General features: G+C 45.2%; 1 protein-coding gene across 2 annotated transcripts in view; it reads left to right on the forward strand.

Annotated features, from left to right (window-relative positions):
• The window catches only part of DNAH2 (dynein axonemal heavy chain 2), a 401,787-nt gene that overhangs the window by 231,873 nt on the left and 152,248 nt on the right, over positions 1–17,666 (forward strand). For both annotated transcript variants that reach the window (XM_068273978.1, XM_068273977.1), the window contains exons 20-25: positions 952–1,144; positions 3,924–4,124; positions 5,339–5,495; positions 13,366–13,540; positions 14,456–14,619; positions 16,104–16,265. In XM_068273978.1, coding sequence (XP_068130079.1) covers positions 952–1,144; positions 3,924–4,124; positions 5,339–5,495; positions 13,366–13,540; positions 14,456–14,619; positions 16,104–16,265 — 1,052 coding nt within the window. The remainder of the gene's footprint in view (positions 1–951; positions 1,145–3,923; positions 4,125–5,338; positions 5,496–13,365; positions 13,541–14,455; positions 14,620–16,103; positions 16,266–17,666) is intronic.

The following is a 17,666-nucleotide window of genomic DNA, read 5'->3' on the forward strand; positions in this document are numbered from 1 at the left end:
AGGTACATAGTGTCCTCTGCTTAGTCTGAGCATGAAGCTCTTATCACTTATTTCTTTCTGTAACACAACCAAGTTGTTTTTTACCCTATAACTGTTGTTAAATGTTGTTTAATGTATTAGGAGCAATAGAACTAGGTGAATTTGTATACTGAGAAGCTGCATCTTCTGAACTAAGAGTCAGAAGACGCACCTGGTTCAGAAGACGCTCCTTGTTCAGGGTATTTTTTTCTGGTTCAGAAGACGCTCCTTGTTCAGGGTATTTTTTTCTGGTTCAGAAGACGCTCCTTGTTCAGGGTATTTTTTTCTGGTTCAGAAGACGCTCCTTGTTCAGGGTATTTTTTTCTGGTTCTTCATTCTCTAAACCTAGGTGCATCTTATGGTCAGGTATGTCTTACGGGGTGAGAAAATAAAGTGTTTCTTGTGCATAATTTAAACATAGAAATGTTTATTGCTGAATGATATAAGAAGTTAGACAGCCAGTCATTGCTGTAGGGATGACGAATGCAACAGTTGCAATCGAGCTTAGTCTTCATGAGGACTATAGGGCCCTCAAGTCAGAATCCCAACCATGTTCGTATGTCTTGCATAGCCTTGAAGGAGACCGAGTTGACCATAACAGGACATATTTAAGAAGACCAGCATATGTCTATAGGTCTGGAAACGCACTCTGAAAACACACCTGTTCAGACAAGCCTATAATTTTCTATAGATAGCATTGAAGGTTCACTGCCTCACCCATTAACCCCTGTGTTTCCTTCCCTATTGTTTTCCTCCCCACTACCCTCTAGATTGTAAGCCCACAAGGGTAGGGATCTCCTCCTAGTGTTTCGGCTCAGATTTTAAAGCTGTTAATGAGCGCACGCACCCTTATGGAGTCCCTAATGCTCGTTAACAGCTTCAACTCTAAGTAGGAGACTTTGTTTTCCTCACCCTGCTTCTCTTTCCTTCCAGAGCGTGATGAGGAGATAAAGAAAATCCAGGCTCAGATCAGTGGAGGAATGACTGCCAATGCCACCCTTCTTCAGGCCTACCTGAAGACCTGGGACTCCTTCAGAATGATCTGGGAGCCTCAGAAAGACACCCTCATCCGTCGCTACCAACGCCTCAACCCCATGGTTTCTGCGTTCGACGCCGACATCGCTCGGTGAGAATTGTTGCTCCTATTCCAGTCTACTATAAAGTCCACACATGGACATTGAAGAACACCTGTGAGTTTAAAAAGTTAAAAAAAACTGATACTTACCTCAGTAGGGGGAAGCCTTTAATGAGGCTTCCACTGTTCTCCTTGCCCGGCCTATTTCAGCGCTGGCAGCCCTGCACAAATGTCAACAAAACCATTATCATTAGCCACTGCACAGGCGCAGTAGCCGATTTCCAAGACAAGACAAATAACATTTATATTGCGCTTTTCTCCTTGCGGACTCAAAGCGCCAGAGCAGAGCAGCAGCCACTAGGGCGCGCTCTATTGGCAGTAACAGTGTAAGGGAGACTTGCCAAAGGTCTCCTACTGAATTAGTGCTGACTTACTGAACAGGCAGAGCTGAGATTCGAACCCAGGTCTCCTGTGTCAGAGCCCTTAACCATTACACCATCAGCCAACTGATTTCCACTCAGTCTCTGTTAAAAAATAGCCGAGCCTGATCAGGTCCGCTCCACTGTGCAGGCGTGAGTCCCCTGTGAAGTAGAGCAAACCCGATCAAGCTTGTTTTTTTCCTCCGGAGCCTGAGGGAAAGCCAATCAGGGGTGTATCTGGGAAATATAGCGCCTATGGCAAGCAATAGGTTGAAATTGAAAATTTGAAATTTTTGAAATTGCGCCCCCTCAGTCAGAGCCCCCTTCCCCCTCTAAAAACAGCATCCTTTATCGTGTACATGTGTTATGGTTGCTTGTGTGTTTTGCCTCAGGATATTGCTGAGGTTATTTTTTTGGAAATAGCTCTTGTTATTTACTCTCTGTCTTCTGTTCTAATACTAAGTAAAGTGCACCCTACATGCATAAGTTAAGTAGCCATGTTCCCCAGACAGCAGCATTAAAGCGGAATATAACCCTGCATTTCAACTTTGCTCTAAAACATTATTTACAGCATATTATATACAACCAGCATATTTTTTTTTTACTAGACCAGCATTGGAAGGGTTAAACACATAGGTTTAAAGTTCCGTGGAGAGATATGCAGAAGTTCAGATGGATACATTTAACTAAATAGAATGTAACAAGTGATAAATGTTACACACTCTTTGGCTGTCCTCCAGCTCCTTCTCAGTCAGAGAGAGTGAGTCACATGCCACACTTAGATACATTTATGTAAACAAAATGTATCTATGTCAGCTTCCGATGCGTCTGCAGTTCTCTCCAGGAACTTTAAACCTCTGTGTTTAACCCTTCCAATGCTGGTCTAGTAAAAAAAAAATGCTGGTTGCATATAATATACTGTAAATAATGTTTTAGAGCAAAGTTGAAATGCAGGGTTATATTCTGCTTTAATCTGATCTGAGTGAGGTCTGAATGACATGGAGGCAGGCAGGCCAGTGCAGCACAGGGCAGGCATGGCGCCCATGTTGCTGTGGTGCCCGTGGCACAATCCATGCCTGTACCCCTTTAGATATGCCTCTGAAGCCAATACTGCGCCTGCGTGCATCGCTGATAAGCCCTTGTTCGGCTATTTCACAGAATACTGCAACATCATCCATTATTCCTTTAGGGTGCCTTCACACTTATCCCTGCATCTTCCTGATGCGTTTCTCCACGTTTTTTCATATTTGCGATTCTTCATTTTCGGATTTTTCATGTTCGATTCTTACTTTTTTTGTAAGCAATCTGATTTTTTTTCCCCATGCGTGCCAATAAAGATCATTTACGTTAAATTGGATGTAAATAAGTTTACGTTCACATGCGAATTTGCGCATTTGAAATTTGAAAATGTATGCTTTTATTGACTTGCAGGGTGTGCGATTTGCATGTCCGTTGCAAAAAAAAATGCATGTCCTTTTTTTTTTTTCAGGCAAAAAATTTAGATATGAAAGTGCATAACAACGCATTTTAGATGCGATGTTATTGACTTGCATTAGCAAAAACAACAATTTGCACCAAAGTCTGTCAGGTGTGAAAGGCTGAAAGCAGCCTTAGGGCTCGTTTCCACTGTAAGCGATTTGGTGGGTTTTCCCACATGCAAGTGGACGGGGGACTGGAGTCTATTGAAATCAATAGGCTTGCATGCAAGAAAAAAATCAAAAGGCTTTCTGTATAAAAATGCAGCGCGCATTGGAATCCCTACAGCCGTGCATGGTGCGGCTACAAGAATTCGGATGCGTTCTTGCAACACAGCAAGTGCTGGCGTGCGTCTCGCAAGATATTCACACACCGGTACAACGGAAACGGGCCCCTACTGTTGTTATTAAGGTTGATACCTCATCCCTTTAAATACCGGCACGTGATTATACAGGTTCTGGGGCTAATCAGTGCCTAAACTGTATCTAACTAGCCACAAGGCATGTATAATGTATATGTGCTCAGTGGTGTAGCAATAGGGGATGCAGAGGTTGCGAGCACATCAGGGCCCTTGAGCCCATGCACAGTATTAGCTCTCTATCGGTCCTGTGCTCATAATAATCACTTCTATAGATACTTTGAATAGTGGTAATCATTAACACACTGTTCCCCATTCCCTTCTTGCACCTCTGACACTGTGGTTGTTCTTGGTTGGTTTTAGTGCGCTGTATCATTTGTTGTGTATATAGCACTTGGAGGGGGGGCATGTAAAACTTGCACTGCGGCCCACAGCTTCTTAGCTACGCCACTGGTTATACGATGAAAACCGGCACAAGATTGTCTCTTACAGATGTCACCTTTGGAATGTTTAACTAAAAATGAACTGTTGCCCGAGTGATGTAGATGCTTGGTATACTGACAGCCTCTGTTCCTAGGTACACGGAGCTGGCCAACAATGTCCAGAAGCAGGAGACGGTGCAGAACATCCAGTTTGTTATGCTGGACTGCAGCCAGCTGAAATTCGCTCTGGTGCAGCACTGCAATGAGTGGCAGAACAAGTTCACCGGCCTGCTGCGGCACATGGCCACCGAGAAACTAATGGAACTGCACGCCTACCTGCGGAACAACGCCGAGCGGTGAGTGTGCCCCGCCCAGCTTACACCGGGGGCTCCAGCTAAATACACAGGAGAATTACACTACATGGGAAAGGTCTACCCTGCCAAAATGTGTCTGGCCAACAAAACTCAAACGCCAGCATATGCTAGTCTGTGCCTTCCCTCTGCCGCTGAACAACACAGTATGGGCACAGCCCCTCCCCCATCCTGCTGATAGGACAGGTCAAGTCAGCAGACAACCAATACAGATAACTTTGGGGTAGACCCGCCAGGGGTCAGTCGGTCCTCAGGAAATTGAATGGCGTTACTGCCGTGCACCCAATGGAGCCCTTTCAACCGAGATATTTCCAACATGCCATATCGATAATTTCACATGGAAACCCTTCAAAACATTTGACTGGTGGCCAAATTGCGGCATCGATCTATGCTAGTTTCAATCATTGTGATCAAATTAGCCGGATATATTAGCTAGAAAATGAAGTAATGTGATAACCAGTAATAAGTGGGTACTCACAAAATTGTGTTGCATGCAATGGCAACCGTTGTATAAGCGTATTGGGATGAAAAAATGTCCCCTGTGGGCCTTCAGTTCAGGCAAAGGTCGCTCTGCAAAAAGACGAATTATGCTAAAATTTAAAACATTAAAAAAAAAAAAAAAAAAAAGATCCCCCAGCCGGGGTGAGATACTAGAAAATAAAGTAACACCAAAAAAAGGTAAGCATTGGTATAACCTTCCAGAAGACTGCTTGTAATAATTCTAAGAGTTTTATTAGGTACAGTACGAGCACAAAAAGACAATACGTTTCGCAATGCCAGACAGCTTCCTCGGACCTGTGATAAGTGCCTTAAAAAAACTTCATAAACTCCAACACTTACCTTTTAAAAAAACATTTTTTTAAACATTTTATGCATTTTTTGGCATCTCTTAACCCATTGTCTAGTATCTCTACAGGAAGGGTATTTCCTAGAGTTTCCAAATAGCAAGTTAGCAGCCCCCATGGAACAGAGGCAGCAGATGCTGCAGTAGGGGCCAGCAAGGTCAGGTGAGAAAACACAAGTATGTAGACAGTGATGGGACCAAGAGGGGAGAGTAACTTTTACCACATCAGCGTTGGCTGCCCAATCCAATGGTTGTAACAGCAGAGGATGGCTATTCTAATGTTTGCCCGTTTTAATGGCCATGTTTAGCCACCCCTAGTTGGCCTGTCTTCTGAAGGTGTGTCTTATCCCTGCAGGGTGTTGAGGACTCCGCAGACCCTTGAGGAACTGGCGCAGAGCCTGACGTTGTACGACACCCTCCAGACTGAGCTGTCCAAGGTGGAGAGTCAGATCATGCCCATCCATGACCAGTTTGAAATCCTGAAAAAGTATGAGGTGGTTGTGGAGGAATCGGTGAGTGTATCTAAGGCTCATGGTATACAGGAGTTTATTCCTATCCTAAGTAATGATTTTAAGGCAATTATTGAATTTCTGGATCCTACCTAATTGTTTTTTTAGGATGCATTCATAGCTCTATGGTGACAAAACTTTTTACAGGCATTGTAGTTTGAAAATGGGCTTCCAGTAACTTGAGAGCCTGGTAAAGCCGCTAGTAGAACATTACTAATATTCTACTACCGGGCGCTGGCTGATTCCAATAGTAGAATATCAGTGATGTTACCAATATTACCACTGGCATAGTGATAACTATAGTGTATCCACCCTGCAAGGAGCACAGGAGGGAGGCAATATAGTGCCCACAGTGGCACCTCTTCTTCCACACCCTGTGGCATCTTCCTCTCCCCTCCTCTCCACCCAGTGGCATCCTCCCCTCCTCCACACCCAATGGCACCCTCCTCCCCACCCAGTGGCACCCTTCTCTCCCCTCCTCCACACCCAATGGCACCCTCCTCCCCACCCAGTGGCACCCTCCTCTCCCCTCGTCCCCACCAAATGGCACCCTCCTCCCCACCTAGTGGGACCCTCCTTCCCACCCAGTGGCACCCTCCTCTCCCGTCTTCCCCACCCAATGGCACCCTCCTCCCCACCTAGTGGCAACCTCCTCCCCACCCAGTGGCACCTTCCTCTCCCCTCCTCCCCACCCAATGGCACCCTCCTCCCCACCCAGCCGCACCCTCCTCCCCACCCAGCCGCACCCTCCTCCCCACCTAATTCCTCCCCACCCAATGGCACTTTCCTCCCCATCTAGTGGCACCCTCCTCCCCACCCAGTCGCACCCTCCTCCCCACCCAATTCCTCCCCACCCAATGGCACCTTCCTCCCCACCCAGTGGCACCCTCCTCCCCACCCAGTGGCACCCTCCTCCCCACCCAATGGCACCCTCCTCTCCTCCCCACCCAGTGGCACCCTCCTTCCCACCCAGTGGCACCCTCCACGACACCCAATGGCACCCTCCTCCCCACCTATTGGCACCCTCCGCAACCATTGGCACCCTCCTTCCCACCCAGTGGCACCCTTCACCCCACCCAATGGCACCCTCCTCCCCACCTATTGGCACCCTCTGCAACCAGTGGCACCCTCCTCTCCCCACCCAGTGGCACCCTCCTCCCCGCCCAATGGCACTCTCCTTCCCACCCAGTGGCACCCTCCTCTCCCCTCCTGCTTCCACAATCAGTGGCACCTTCCTGTCACCCAGTGTCACCCTCCTCCCACCCAGTCATACCCTCTTCCCCACCCAGTGGCATCCTCTACCCATCCAGTTGCACCTTCCTCTCCTCCCTTCTTCCTTTAGAGCCCCCAAGCTACCCCACCCCCGGGAGGAGCCGCTGATTGGGGGTTGCCCAAGAGTGTTGAGCTGCGCGCCTTGCAGCAAAAATGGGTATGACCATGTGCTGGGAAAGCGGGTGTGGTCTTGGGTAGGGACAAATGTACGTAATCTTACAGCAGAGTAAGGTACATTCAGAGTGGTGCAGTGTGGCTAAAAGTACTCTTGTACTCATATTTTTTGACCTGTGAAAAAAAATCACCACTGCACAACTTGCCTACTCCTGGTTCCCTTTGTTGCCTTTTCTGCACTGTCAGCTCTCCTGTTCAGGCACCGCGTCCTCTGTATTAGCCGGTATCTTCACCGATATGGCACTGACCCGGGAGTACTCTCGGATTACTCTCGGGCATATATATTCATAGATCTGTACATAAGTCCTGAAAAAGAGACAAATGAGGAAGAAAGCAGGACAGAGGGATTGGTTTTCCAAGGCTTCGGGGCTATGCTCGAGACACCGAGAAGCGTTAAGTGCATGTTGGCGTAGCCAAGCCTGTTGTGGGACTTCAATAAATCAGAATCAGCTTTATTCGCCAAGTATGCCAGAGACATACCCGGAATTGTTTTTGGAGCACATGGCATGGAGTTTGTACATACATACATAAGACCTACATACATACGGCGTAGGATGAGCTACATAACATGAACATAAACGTGAACATAGTGAGGCATACGATCAATCAGGGGAAATGTGCAGGAAAGAAAAACACAAGCTATCATGTAAGTTTTGAGTTCAGTTGGAGTACCGCTTGGGGGAAGAAGGTATTCCAGCGTCTGGTGGTTCTGGTGGGGACAGCCCTGTAGCGGCTGCCCAATGGAAGAAGCTTGAAGAACTGACTGCCCGGGTGGGAGGGGTCGGTCGAGATCTTGGTGGCCCTCGACCTCATTCTGGCCATGTGGAGGAGATTGAGGGGTGGCAGTGGCAGTTCGATGATACGCCAATGTCAGTAGTGTCGTTCTATCACCCCTGGAGACAACGCTAAACATGTTAAATGTATTATCTGTGACACATATAGAGTAACCAGTAACAATGTAAATTAATCTGCACTTAATTTGCCTTCGCACCCCTTCCTCTACGGGGGAAACAATAGGAGCGGGAGGGAGTCGTTTCATTTATTTGTCTTTTACGAGTTACAGATAAAGCTATTAAAAAAAACCTCCACAACTTATCAATCAAATCTGAAATGCGGCGGGGGGGAGGGGGGACACTTACCAAGCACTCTTATTAGCTGAGATGAGGGTGTCGACCTCTTGGAGTGTTTATGAGCCGCTGACAAGTGCCGAACGCTGGATATAATTCATGGCGAATTCTGTTATTGAGAACTAATAGGGAGGCACACAGGAAAAGGTGTTTTTCATACCCAATTATAATCAAATGAATATTAATAACGAATGAATAAAAAAATATTAAAGGCTATGAATCCAAAACAACAGTTATCCCGGAAAGCACCAATCCAGAGACGGTGTTTAGAACTCAAAACTCTATACACATGATAAAAGCAATTAAAAACAGAAAAATTAGGCAGGAAGTGGGGGGCAGAGGCAGCAATAATGATAATACAATAATGCAATCTATCAGTCGATGAATATGAAGGAAACGATCCACAATGTAAATAAATTCCAGGGGGCTTTTCACAATCAATAAGCAGATTAGTGGACATATAAACTATGGGGGAGATTTATCAACGCATTACCGACAGTTTTTTCTTCTTAATCTGTTCTAACCAGCAGGGAGAACAGTTCTGCATGATGATAAGAACCCTCTTAAATCCTAGTAATAGTGGCAGTTTAGCAAGGATTTCTAGAGCCGCACTACAGTTAAGAGAAGTGCAAATCCATCCCTAAACTGGCACAGATTAAGAAGTGCTTGATAGCAGTTCTACAGATGTAGAACTGCAGGCTAGACATGATTACAGAGTGCAGGCTAGACATGATTCGTGATGTGTTCCTCCCCCTGCTGAATTCCTCAGACACTCAGATAAATCTGGCCCAATGAGCATTAGGGCTTGTTCACACTTTGGGCTCGATTCACAAAAGTGTGATAACTGCTATCACAGCAGTTATCACGTGATCTGCCGTGCGCGGTGGTTTGCACAAGTAAAGGATTACTTCACGTGATAAACAACTGAAACACGAGCGCGACTGCATGCAAACGGTTGTTTATCACGCAGAGTAATCCTTTACTCGCACAAACCGCCGCGCACGGCAGATCACGTGATAACTGCTGTGATGGCGGTTACCACGCTTTTGTGAATCGAGCCCTAAGGGAGTTTTTCACTTTTCAGCTCTTGTGCAATGGGAGTGTTCATATCAGTGCGTTCCGTTTGCTTTCCGCTCAGAAAAGCGATGCCTGTAACATTTTTGGGGGTGGTTTGCCTCAATGGAGGGTATAGGGAAATCGCAAAGCGCTTTAGAAAAACTGATGTCAGGAAGTGAAAAAACAGAATCGCTCTGCAAAAGCGCTTAGAAAATCGCTTTATAAAAATCGCAGCACACAGGTAAGCCCTGGGAGGTGCTAAAAAAAATCACGCAAAAAAAGGAAAACCGCTGGCGTCAGCGATTTCGACTCTAGATGTGAGCAAGGCCTTAGAGTGCAGGTCCAGCAGTGTGCAAAATCACTGCTCTGAATTCCTATAAAAAACACCAAATGAGTAACATACACTATATACAAAGATGATGTAAGTTAATCACAGAAAAGTGCAAATCCCTGCAAAGAACCCATCAACATAGGCTGGATTGCTGCTGAGCCACCACTTCATTGTATGCACGTTAGAATCCCTTTATAGTAAACTCCAACTTTCATCTATAGTCTAAAGCATTCAACATAGCATAAAATGAACAGCTAAAACCATTTGAGTGGTTTCCAAGGTACTGGAAGGGTTAACACTCATGCTTTTCACTTCATTTAGCTGCTAATTCATCAGCTTGCTATTGCCAGCCAGAATGATCAGATTGTGCTGGAATTGTACTACACTGTGTAAAGAAGGTGGAAAAGTTCCTGCTGTTTCCAGGGGGAAACAGAGAACTGTATCTTTTTTATTTGCTCACTAATTACTTAAAGAGAACCAGAGATGAAGCACCCTCTTGTATTTTACCTTATAAATCAGTGGGAACATGACAGTAAACACCTAATCTGCCCTTTGTTTCATTGTTCTCTGTGTAATCTGACTGTTATCACGTCTGATAAGAATCCTCGACTGAGAAGTCAGGCTGCTCCGTCTAGCTTTGCTACAGAAAGATTATAGCTAAGTATGTATTCTGTGGTGTTATTTCAAGCCCAAGCCTGCCCCCTTGTGGCTTTGCTATAATGACTCAGCTATAATCATTCCCAGCAAAGCCAGATTTAATTGCTCAGTCTGGGATTCTTGTGACTGCTGTTAACAGACACTTTTAGCAGTGAGGAGGAAACAGAGAGCATGGTAAGTGTTTTCTCTAATGTTCTTACTGATATATATGGTAAAATACACAAGGGTGCTTCCTCTCTGGTTCCCTTTAAAGGAAACCTGAGACGTTATAAATAGATGCATTCATACTTACCTTGGGCTTCCTCCAGCCCTATGTGGGCCGTGGACTTCCTATGGGTCCTTCAGGATTCTCCATTCTTCTACAGTCTTTTCCGGTAATATCGCCGGTCGCCATGACTCATGCTGTGCATGCACCCCCCCATCCCCCGCCAGACGTGAACCCCTATTGAGCTAACGTGGCCTGCACCACATGAGGCCTCGGGAAAGCCCGGGGTAATTATAAATGCTACTACATATAACATCTCTAATACACTTTAATTACAAGTCTAGCTAACAATATGTCCTGCAGCCGGCACTGATATCAGTTAGCTTCAGGGAGGGAACACACTAGATGTGATTGTGTTGACGGTAAAACGCACACAATTCCACAAGCTACTGAAGTCAATAGCCTCGCGCGGAAACACTCGTCGTGACCGTTCAGTTGCGTTTTGCGTTTGCAATTTTCCGCGCGTTTTTAAATCGCACAGCTTTCCACTTTTTCCCGCAAGACACGCGCGTTGTCAAACAGTATATGCCGACGCAAACGCGGAACCAGTTGCTGCAAAACATTTGTGGAAACCTCAAATGCAAATGCCAACGTAGACCCCGAAATCGCAGGGGAAACGGCCCTGCAAGTGTGTTCCCTTACTTAACGAGGTGTAAATATGTCTTCAAATGAAATTAGAGCGATCTGATAGTGTTTCATACTCATTTTTCTTCCGTGTTTAATGTTGTAAAGCAAAAATTTAATTTTGATTGTAATCCCACTTTAAAGCCAAACTAAATACAGACTAACCTGCTGGTTAGTCTGTACCTCTCGGTTTACAAGCCCTACTCCATAGAGCCAAATTAATCCATGCCATGCACTGATGAGGATCAAACAATCCGAAACAGTCTGTATGCATGTTGGATTATTATGGCTCTGTACAATTTAACAAGCTGACACATCATTGCATTCCAGCGGTTCTGGAGGTGTGTTTAGCTTCTAAGGGTACAATGGTTAATTTGCATATATTCAGCAGTGGTGCTCTGGGAGACATCTCGAGCTCACTTCAACCTGAATTATCGCAAATTCTTTCTGTTTTAGGAAAGCAAATTTTTGTTTTTCTTAACATCTTAGTAAGGGGGCTTTTAGGACCATTGTAGTCCCTTACACACTCCAATGAGTTCTGGGTCACCATGAGCTTGCTGGTTAGTCTGTACCTCTCGGTTTACAAGCCCTACTCCATAGAGCCAAATTAATCCGTGCCATGCACTGATGAGGATCAAACAATCCGAAACAGTCTGTATGCATGTTGGATTATTATGGCTCTGTACAATTTAACAAGCTGACACATCATTGCATTCCAGCGGTTCTGGAGGTGTGTTTAGCTTCTAAGGGTACAATGGTTAATTTGCATATATTCAGCAGTGGTGCTCTGGGAGACATCTCGAGCTCACTCCAACCTGAATTATCGCAAATTCTTTCTGTTTTAGGAAAGCAAATTTTTGTTTTTCTTAACATCTTAGTAAGGGGGCTTTTAGGACCATTGTAGTCCCTTACACACTCCAATGAGTTCTGGGTCACCATGAGCTTGCTGGTTAGTCTGTACCTCTCGGTTTACAAGCACTACTCCATAGAGCCAAATTAATCCATGCCATGCACTGATGAGGATCAAACAATCCGAAACAGTCTGTATGCATGTTGGATTATTATGGCTCTGTACAATTTAACAAGCTGACACATCATTGCATTCCAGCGGTTCTGGAGGTGTGTTTAGCTTCTAAGGGTACAATGGTTAATTTGCATATATTCAGCAGTGGTGCTCTGGGAGACATCTCGAGCTCACTCCAACCTGAATTATCGCAAATTCTTTCTGTTTTAGGAAAGCAAATTTTTGTTTTTGTTTAATTTATTTACGAATGCACTTACTGAACTGCAGTTGCTCAGTTCAGCTGCCAAAATGGTGTGCAATCAAGTGGAGAACCTGACTGATATTTTTGTACAGATCTTTTCCTTGGAGTGGTAATACTAAGAACCCCCCATGGGGAGAAGGACTAGTCCAAAATCTGTCAGTTCCTCACTGCTTACTGTAAGTGACAGCAACATACAGTAGGCAAAAAATAATTTATAGTACATTTTACTCTGTGAGAAATGTTCATTTCATATGTATGCATTCATTCATTCTGAGAAGGATAACGATATTGATAGGCCCTCAATGGCAGAGCACCATATAAAAGAAATGGCATACAGCTGGGAACATCAGACTTGGAGGAGGACTTAGGAATACTGTTTGATAACAAGTTTTGTAATCATATACAATGCCAAGCAGCTGTAGCTAAAGCAAATAAAATTCTCGGATGCATAAAACGGGAAATAATATCTTGAGATGCTAGTATACTACTACCTCTGTATAATTTATTTGTGAGGTCACATCTGGAGTTTAGAATACAATTTTGGGCACCACACTATAGAAAGGACATTGACCTTCTATAATGGGTACAAAGACGGGCAACTAAATTAATAAGAGGGATGGAAGATCTCTCTTACCAAGAAAGGTTGGACAAACTGGGCTTATTTCGCGTGGAATAAAGGGGACAGAGAGCTGACCTGATTAACATGTATAAATACATCAGAGGCCACTACAAAAGCTTGGCAGGTGAGCTCTATGTTACCAGGATTGTACAATGAACAAGGGAACATGATCTGCGTATGGAGGAAAAAGTTTTTGCCATCTGTGTAGAAAGGGGTCCTTTCCAGTGAGAGCGGTTAAAATCTGGAACATCTTCCCTGTTGATCCAGGGATTTATCTGACTGCCATCTGAAGTCGGGAAAGAATTTTTCACTTTTAAGGCTAATTGGCCCAGGCCTTGTAAGTCTTTTTTGCCTGCCTCTGGATCAACAGGGATATGTACGGGTTCAGGATGGTGTTTTTTTTTTTTTTCGTTCTGGTTGAACTTGATGGACGGATGTCTTTTTTTCAACCAAAATAACTGTGTAACTCTCTGGTCTCCTCAGGTGCTGGAGACCTTGGACTCTTTGAACAAGGCCTGGCTCTCCTTCCAGCAGAGCCTAATCGACAGCGATACAATGTTGAAAAAATCCAAAGAGAAATTTAAGAATGGCCTGATCTACACAGCTGAAGAGTTCAAGAAGAAGACCAGATCCTTGCTGGAGGACTTAGCTGACAAGGGTGAGTGACAAAAGCTGTGCTGATGCGTGCACAAAACTTCTAGCAATGACCATGTTATCAAAGCCAGCGCTGCCATACAGGTAAAGGGGGCAATTGCCTTAGGTCCCCCGAGCACAGGCATACATTTAGATTAACCCTGTCATAGTTACTCATTCTTTCATATTGGCAATTCTGCGATTTTTTTTTTGAGCACCTTTTTATGCTTACTTTACTGTATCTTTTGGACTAAAAGATGCTTCTGACCATAAGACGCACCTAGCTTTAGAGGACAAAAACCAGGGGAAAAAAATATATATACTAAACCTGGTGCGTCCATGGTGAAGGGGCATCTTGTGGATTATGCCCCATTTGTATCTCCTGCCCCCTTGTACCTTGTGTCTCCCTGGGTTCTCCTCTGTACCCCTTGTGGCCTCCTGTGTCCCCATGTGTCTGGCTCTATGTTTTTTTGTGTATCCCCCTTGTGTCCTTCTCTATGCCCCCTTGTGTCCCCCTGTGTCCTCCGTTTGTCCCCGTGTCCTCATGCATGGGCACAGTACAGGGAGTCCCCAACATTGCGGCAGGTTGGAGGTTCATATTGACAGGCATTCACAAGTCAGGTACTCCCTTTTTTTTCCCCACTTTTGGCGGAGAAAAAGTGAGTCTAGTCCAAAAAATGCAGTACTTCTTGCAGCATAAATTTGCATACCCCATGCAAACAAAATAATGCTTGTGCACTTAAAAAAAAAAAAAAAAAAAATCAACAGCAGTTCTTTGTCCTGACATGTTTCGCTGGCTGTTTCCAGCTTCCTCAGAGGGCGTGAATAGTATCTGTCAGACAATGGATCGGGGATAAAATTGTGGCTACTACTGTATATTCTGATTGTTTGTTGGGCAACGTACAGCCAGATTTCCATTGTGTCACACATCTTCCCCCAGGCCCGTTCTCCAGCTCGGTGAGTTGTGCTTCGGCTCTGGAACTGATCACCGCCTTCCGACAGATGATGAGCACCCTGAAAGAGGAGGAGAACACCATCCGCTCCGGACTCAGCATGTTTAAGATCGAGCAGCCAAGCTCCAAGGACATCCAAGCCCTGGAAAAGGTGGGTGACAGGAAAGTCCTCAGGAGATGATGCCAACTAACCAAAGGGGGGAAGTAAGTGAGAGTTAGATTACAAAGAGCAAGAAAAAGGCCATTTTGCAAATAAATTAAATTTTCTTACAAACCCCCAAATTAAGCAAGGTAAATTGGGATGACCAGTGAATATAAACAATGCACCAAAGCAAAATGACGTACAGAATACCTGATAAATAATCCATGTGCTTTCTATTCTGCAGTGCAGCTTGCTCCCTCTCCTATCTGGAGCCAGCCGCCGGTAGGCAGGTCAATCAGGTGAGATCATGTGACTCTCAAAGTAAGAAGAACAGTAGATGCCAAACTACATTTCCCAGAATCGAGGAAACAAGCCAAGATGTGGCCCTTTTGATGGCTACATCTGGCTCACATACAAATCAGTAGGGGTTAATTCACTAAGCTACACTGATCAAGCAGCGCAGCTTAGTGTGGCAGCGCAAATAAAATTGTCAAAGTAGTGCACGCTACTGCTGTAGCATGCACTACCAACTTACTTGCGCTACCCTAAAACAAACGGTTGCTCCAATTGTCCCACTCCGGACCCTGTCAGATCCAGTGACTTTTTAGGACGAGATCCCTGCACTTTGATTGGCCCAATAGGCTGCAGACCACTTGACAGCAGCCTATTGGGCCAAAGTGCGGTGATCTCGTCCTACAAAGTGAATCAACCCCCAAGTCAGCTAGCTAATTGTACAAGCTGTTAGTTGGTATTTCTCCTATCGCTGCCCAGCGGATCAACTGTATACACATCACCATGGCAACAGGGACAGCCCTCTGTTGTGCATGCGCACTGTCCAAGTTTGAAACATATTGTATGGCTCTTGGAATTACATTTTAAAATATGTGGCGTTTATGGCTCTCTCAGCCAAAAAGGTTCCTAGTACATAAGACATAGTTCATATGGATTATTTCATATTTATTGGTAACTGATTACAAATAGTGTTGACATGTTTGGAATTTTCAAATTCGGGAACCTTGTTCCGATTTCTTCTGATCAGAAACCAAATCTTCGTACATGCGCACCACGGCAGGGGTGTTAACCCACCCTTGTCGCCATCTCTGCCTGCTGCTCTGCACGTCACGTTCCAGCTATCACATACTTCCTTGTGAAGGAGGAAGTATGTGAGAGCTGGAACGTGACTTGGAGAGTTAACATCCCCTGCCATGGTGCGCATGTATGAAGATTTATGTTCTGATCAGAAGAAATCGAAACGAGTGTTCCAAACTTGTCAACACTTTTTATAAAGACAATGAATGGAATCTTAAAATTAAGGAAAAGGCTAGTGTACATTCCCTTTGAGTTAGGTCGTAATAATAATAGTAACAGCTACAACGTTAACATTGGTTGAGAAAACTAACACACATTTCCTGCCTGATGTGTCCAGCTCGCATTTCCTCCATGTTTCTTTAGTGGCCTCTTTCATGTCTGCAATGGCTCTGCTCTCTCCTCAGGACTTGGACTCTCTGCAGCTAGTCTGGGAGGCCACCAAGGAGTGGGAAGAAAACTGGGCTGAGTGGAAGTCCGGCTGGTTCCTCACACTGCAGACAGAGATTATGGAGAACACGGCACAAGGCCTATACAAGAGGCTTAGCAAGCTAACCCGGGAGCTGAAGGTGAGAGCTGCACCATGGAGTCATCTGTAGATGTTTTCATACATTTCTGGCATTCGGCCTTGACAGTCCAGAGACAGGAGTCAATGCTAAGCTCTTCTGATATAGAAACGTTTTTAGAACTTGCTCATAGCAGCTGCAGACCTTCCATATACTCACACCAGCAGGGACGTAGCAATAGGGGTTGCAGAGGTTGTGACCACATTTGGGCCAGAGGGGCCCCAAAGGGCCCTCCCTCAACTTCATTATTAGCTCTCTATTATCCCTGTGCTCATAATAATGACTTCTATAGATACTTTGAATAGTGGTAATCATTAACAAACAAGCTCTCCATTCCCTTTTTGCACCTCTGACACTGTGGTTGTCCTTGGCAGGTTTTGATGCACAGTATCAATTGTTATGTATAGATTGTTTGGGGGGCCCCAAAGTAAAACTTGTATTGAGGCCCACAGCTCCTTAGCTACGCCACTGCACAACAGGTACAGTACAGAGACAACAGTGCGGAAGCTCTGTCAATATATACCTAGGCCCTTCCTGCCCTATTGTCTTTTGCTGTGGTGGCTGCAAGACTCTGCTACTGGTCCAAGCAGACTTGACCTTTGTCCATTATTGCCCAAGTGGCCATAACCAGGGTTTATTGGACCCCATTGCACATGTTTGAATATCCTCTCGCCCTAAAATTCTTCCCCCTGCTCATTCACGTCACTGGGTCTCTTCCTTAGTAGGTAAACTTTGCCACTTTTGTGTTTGTGGTGCCCTCTCCAATGGTGATCACCAGACCTCTGACCCAATGGGGAATTTCTGCCACTGGTGTTAATGGTCTCCCACCATTGGTGATCACCAGATCTCCAACCCATTGGGGAATTTCTGCCACTGGTGTTAGTGCTCCCCCTCTATTGGTGATCACCAGATCTCCAACCCATTGAGGAATTTCTGCCACTGATGTTATTGTTCCTCCTTTATTGGTGATCACCAGACCTCCTACCCATTAGGGAATTTCTGCCACTGGTGTTATTGTTCCTTGTCCATTGGTGGTCACCAGACCCTCTACCCCTTGGGAAATTTCTGCCACTGGGATAAGTACTCTCCCTCCATTGGGGAGCACTAATTTTCATGCAAAGGTATACCTTTGAGTGGGCATGACCATTGCTCACTGGGCCCCACAGCACATGTTTGAATATCCTCTCCCCTCAAACTTCTTAAAACTCTCTACTCTTTCCTGCTCATTACATAGTTACATAGTTATTTTGGTCGAAAAAAGACATACGTCCATCGAGTTCAACCAGTATAAAGTACAACACCAGCCTGCTCCCTCACATATCCCTGTTGATCCAGAGGAAGGCGAAAAAACCCTTACAAGGCATGGTCCAATTAGCCCCTAAAGGGACATTGATGTTGCTGAGT

Source organism: Hyperolius riggenbachi, chromosome 3 (assembly GCF_040937935.1).
Source record: "Hyperolius riggenbachi isolate aHypRig1 chromosome 3, aHypRig1.pri, whole genome shotgun sequence".
Classification (NCBI taxonomy): domain Eukaryota; kingdom Metazoa; phylum Chordata; class Amphibia; order Anura; family Hyperoliidae; genus Hyperolius; species Hyperolius riggenbachi.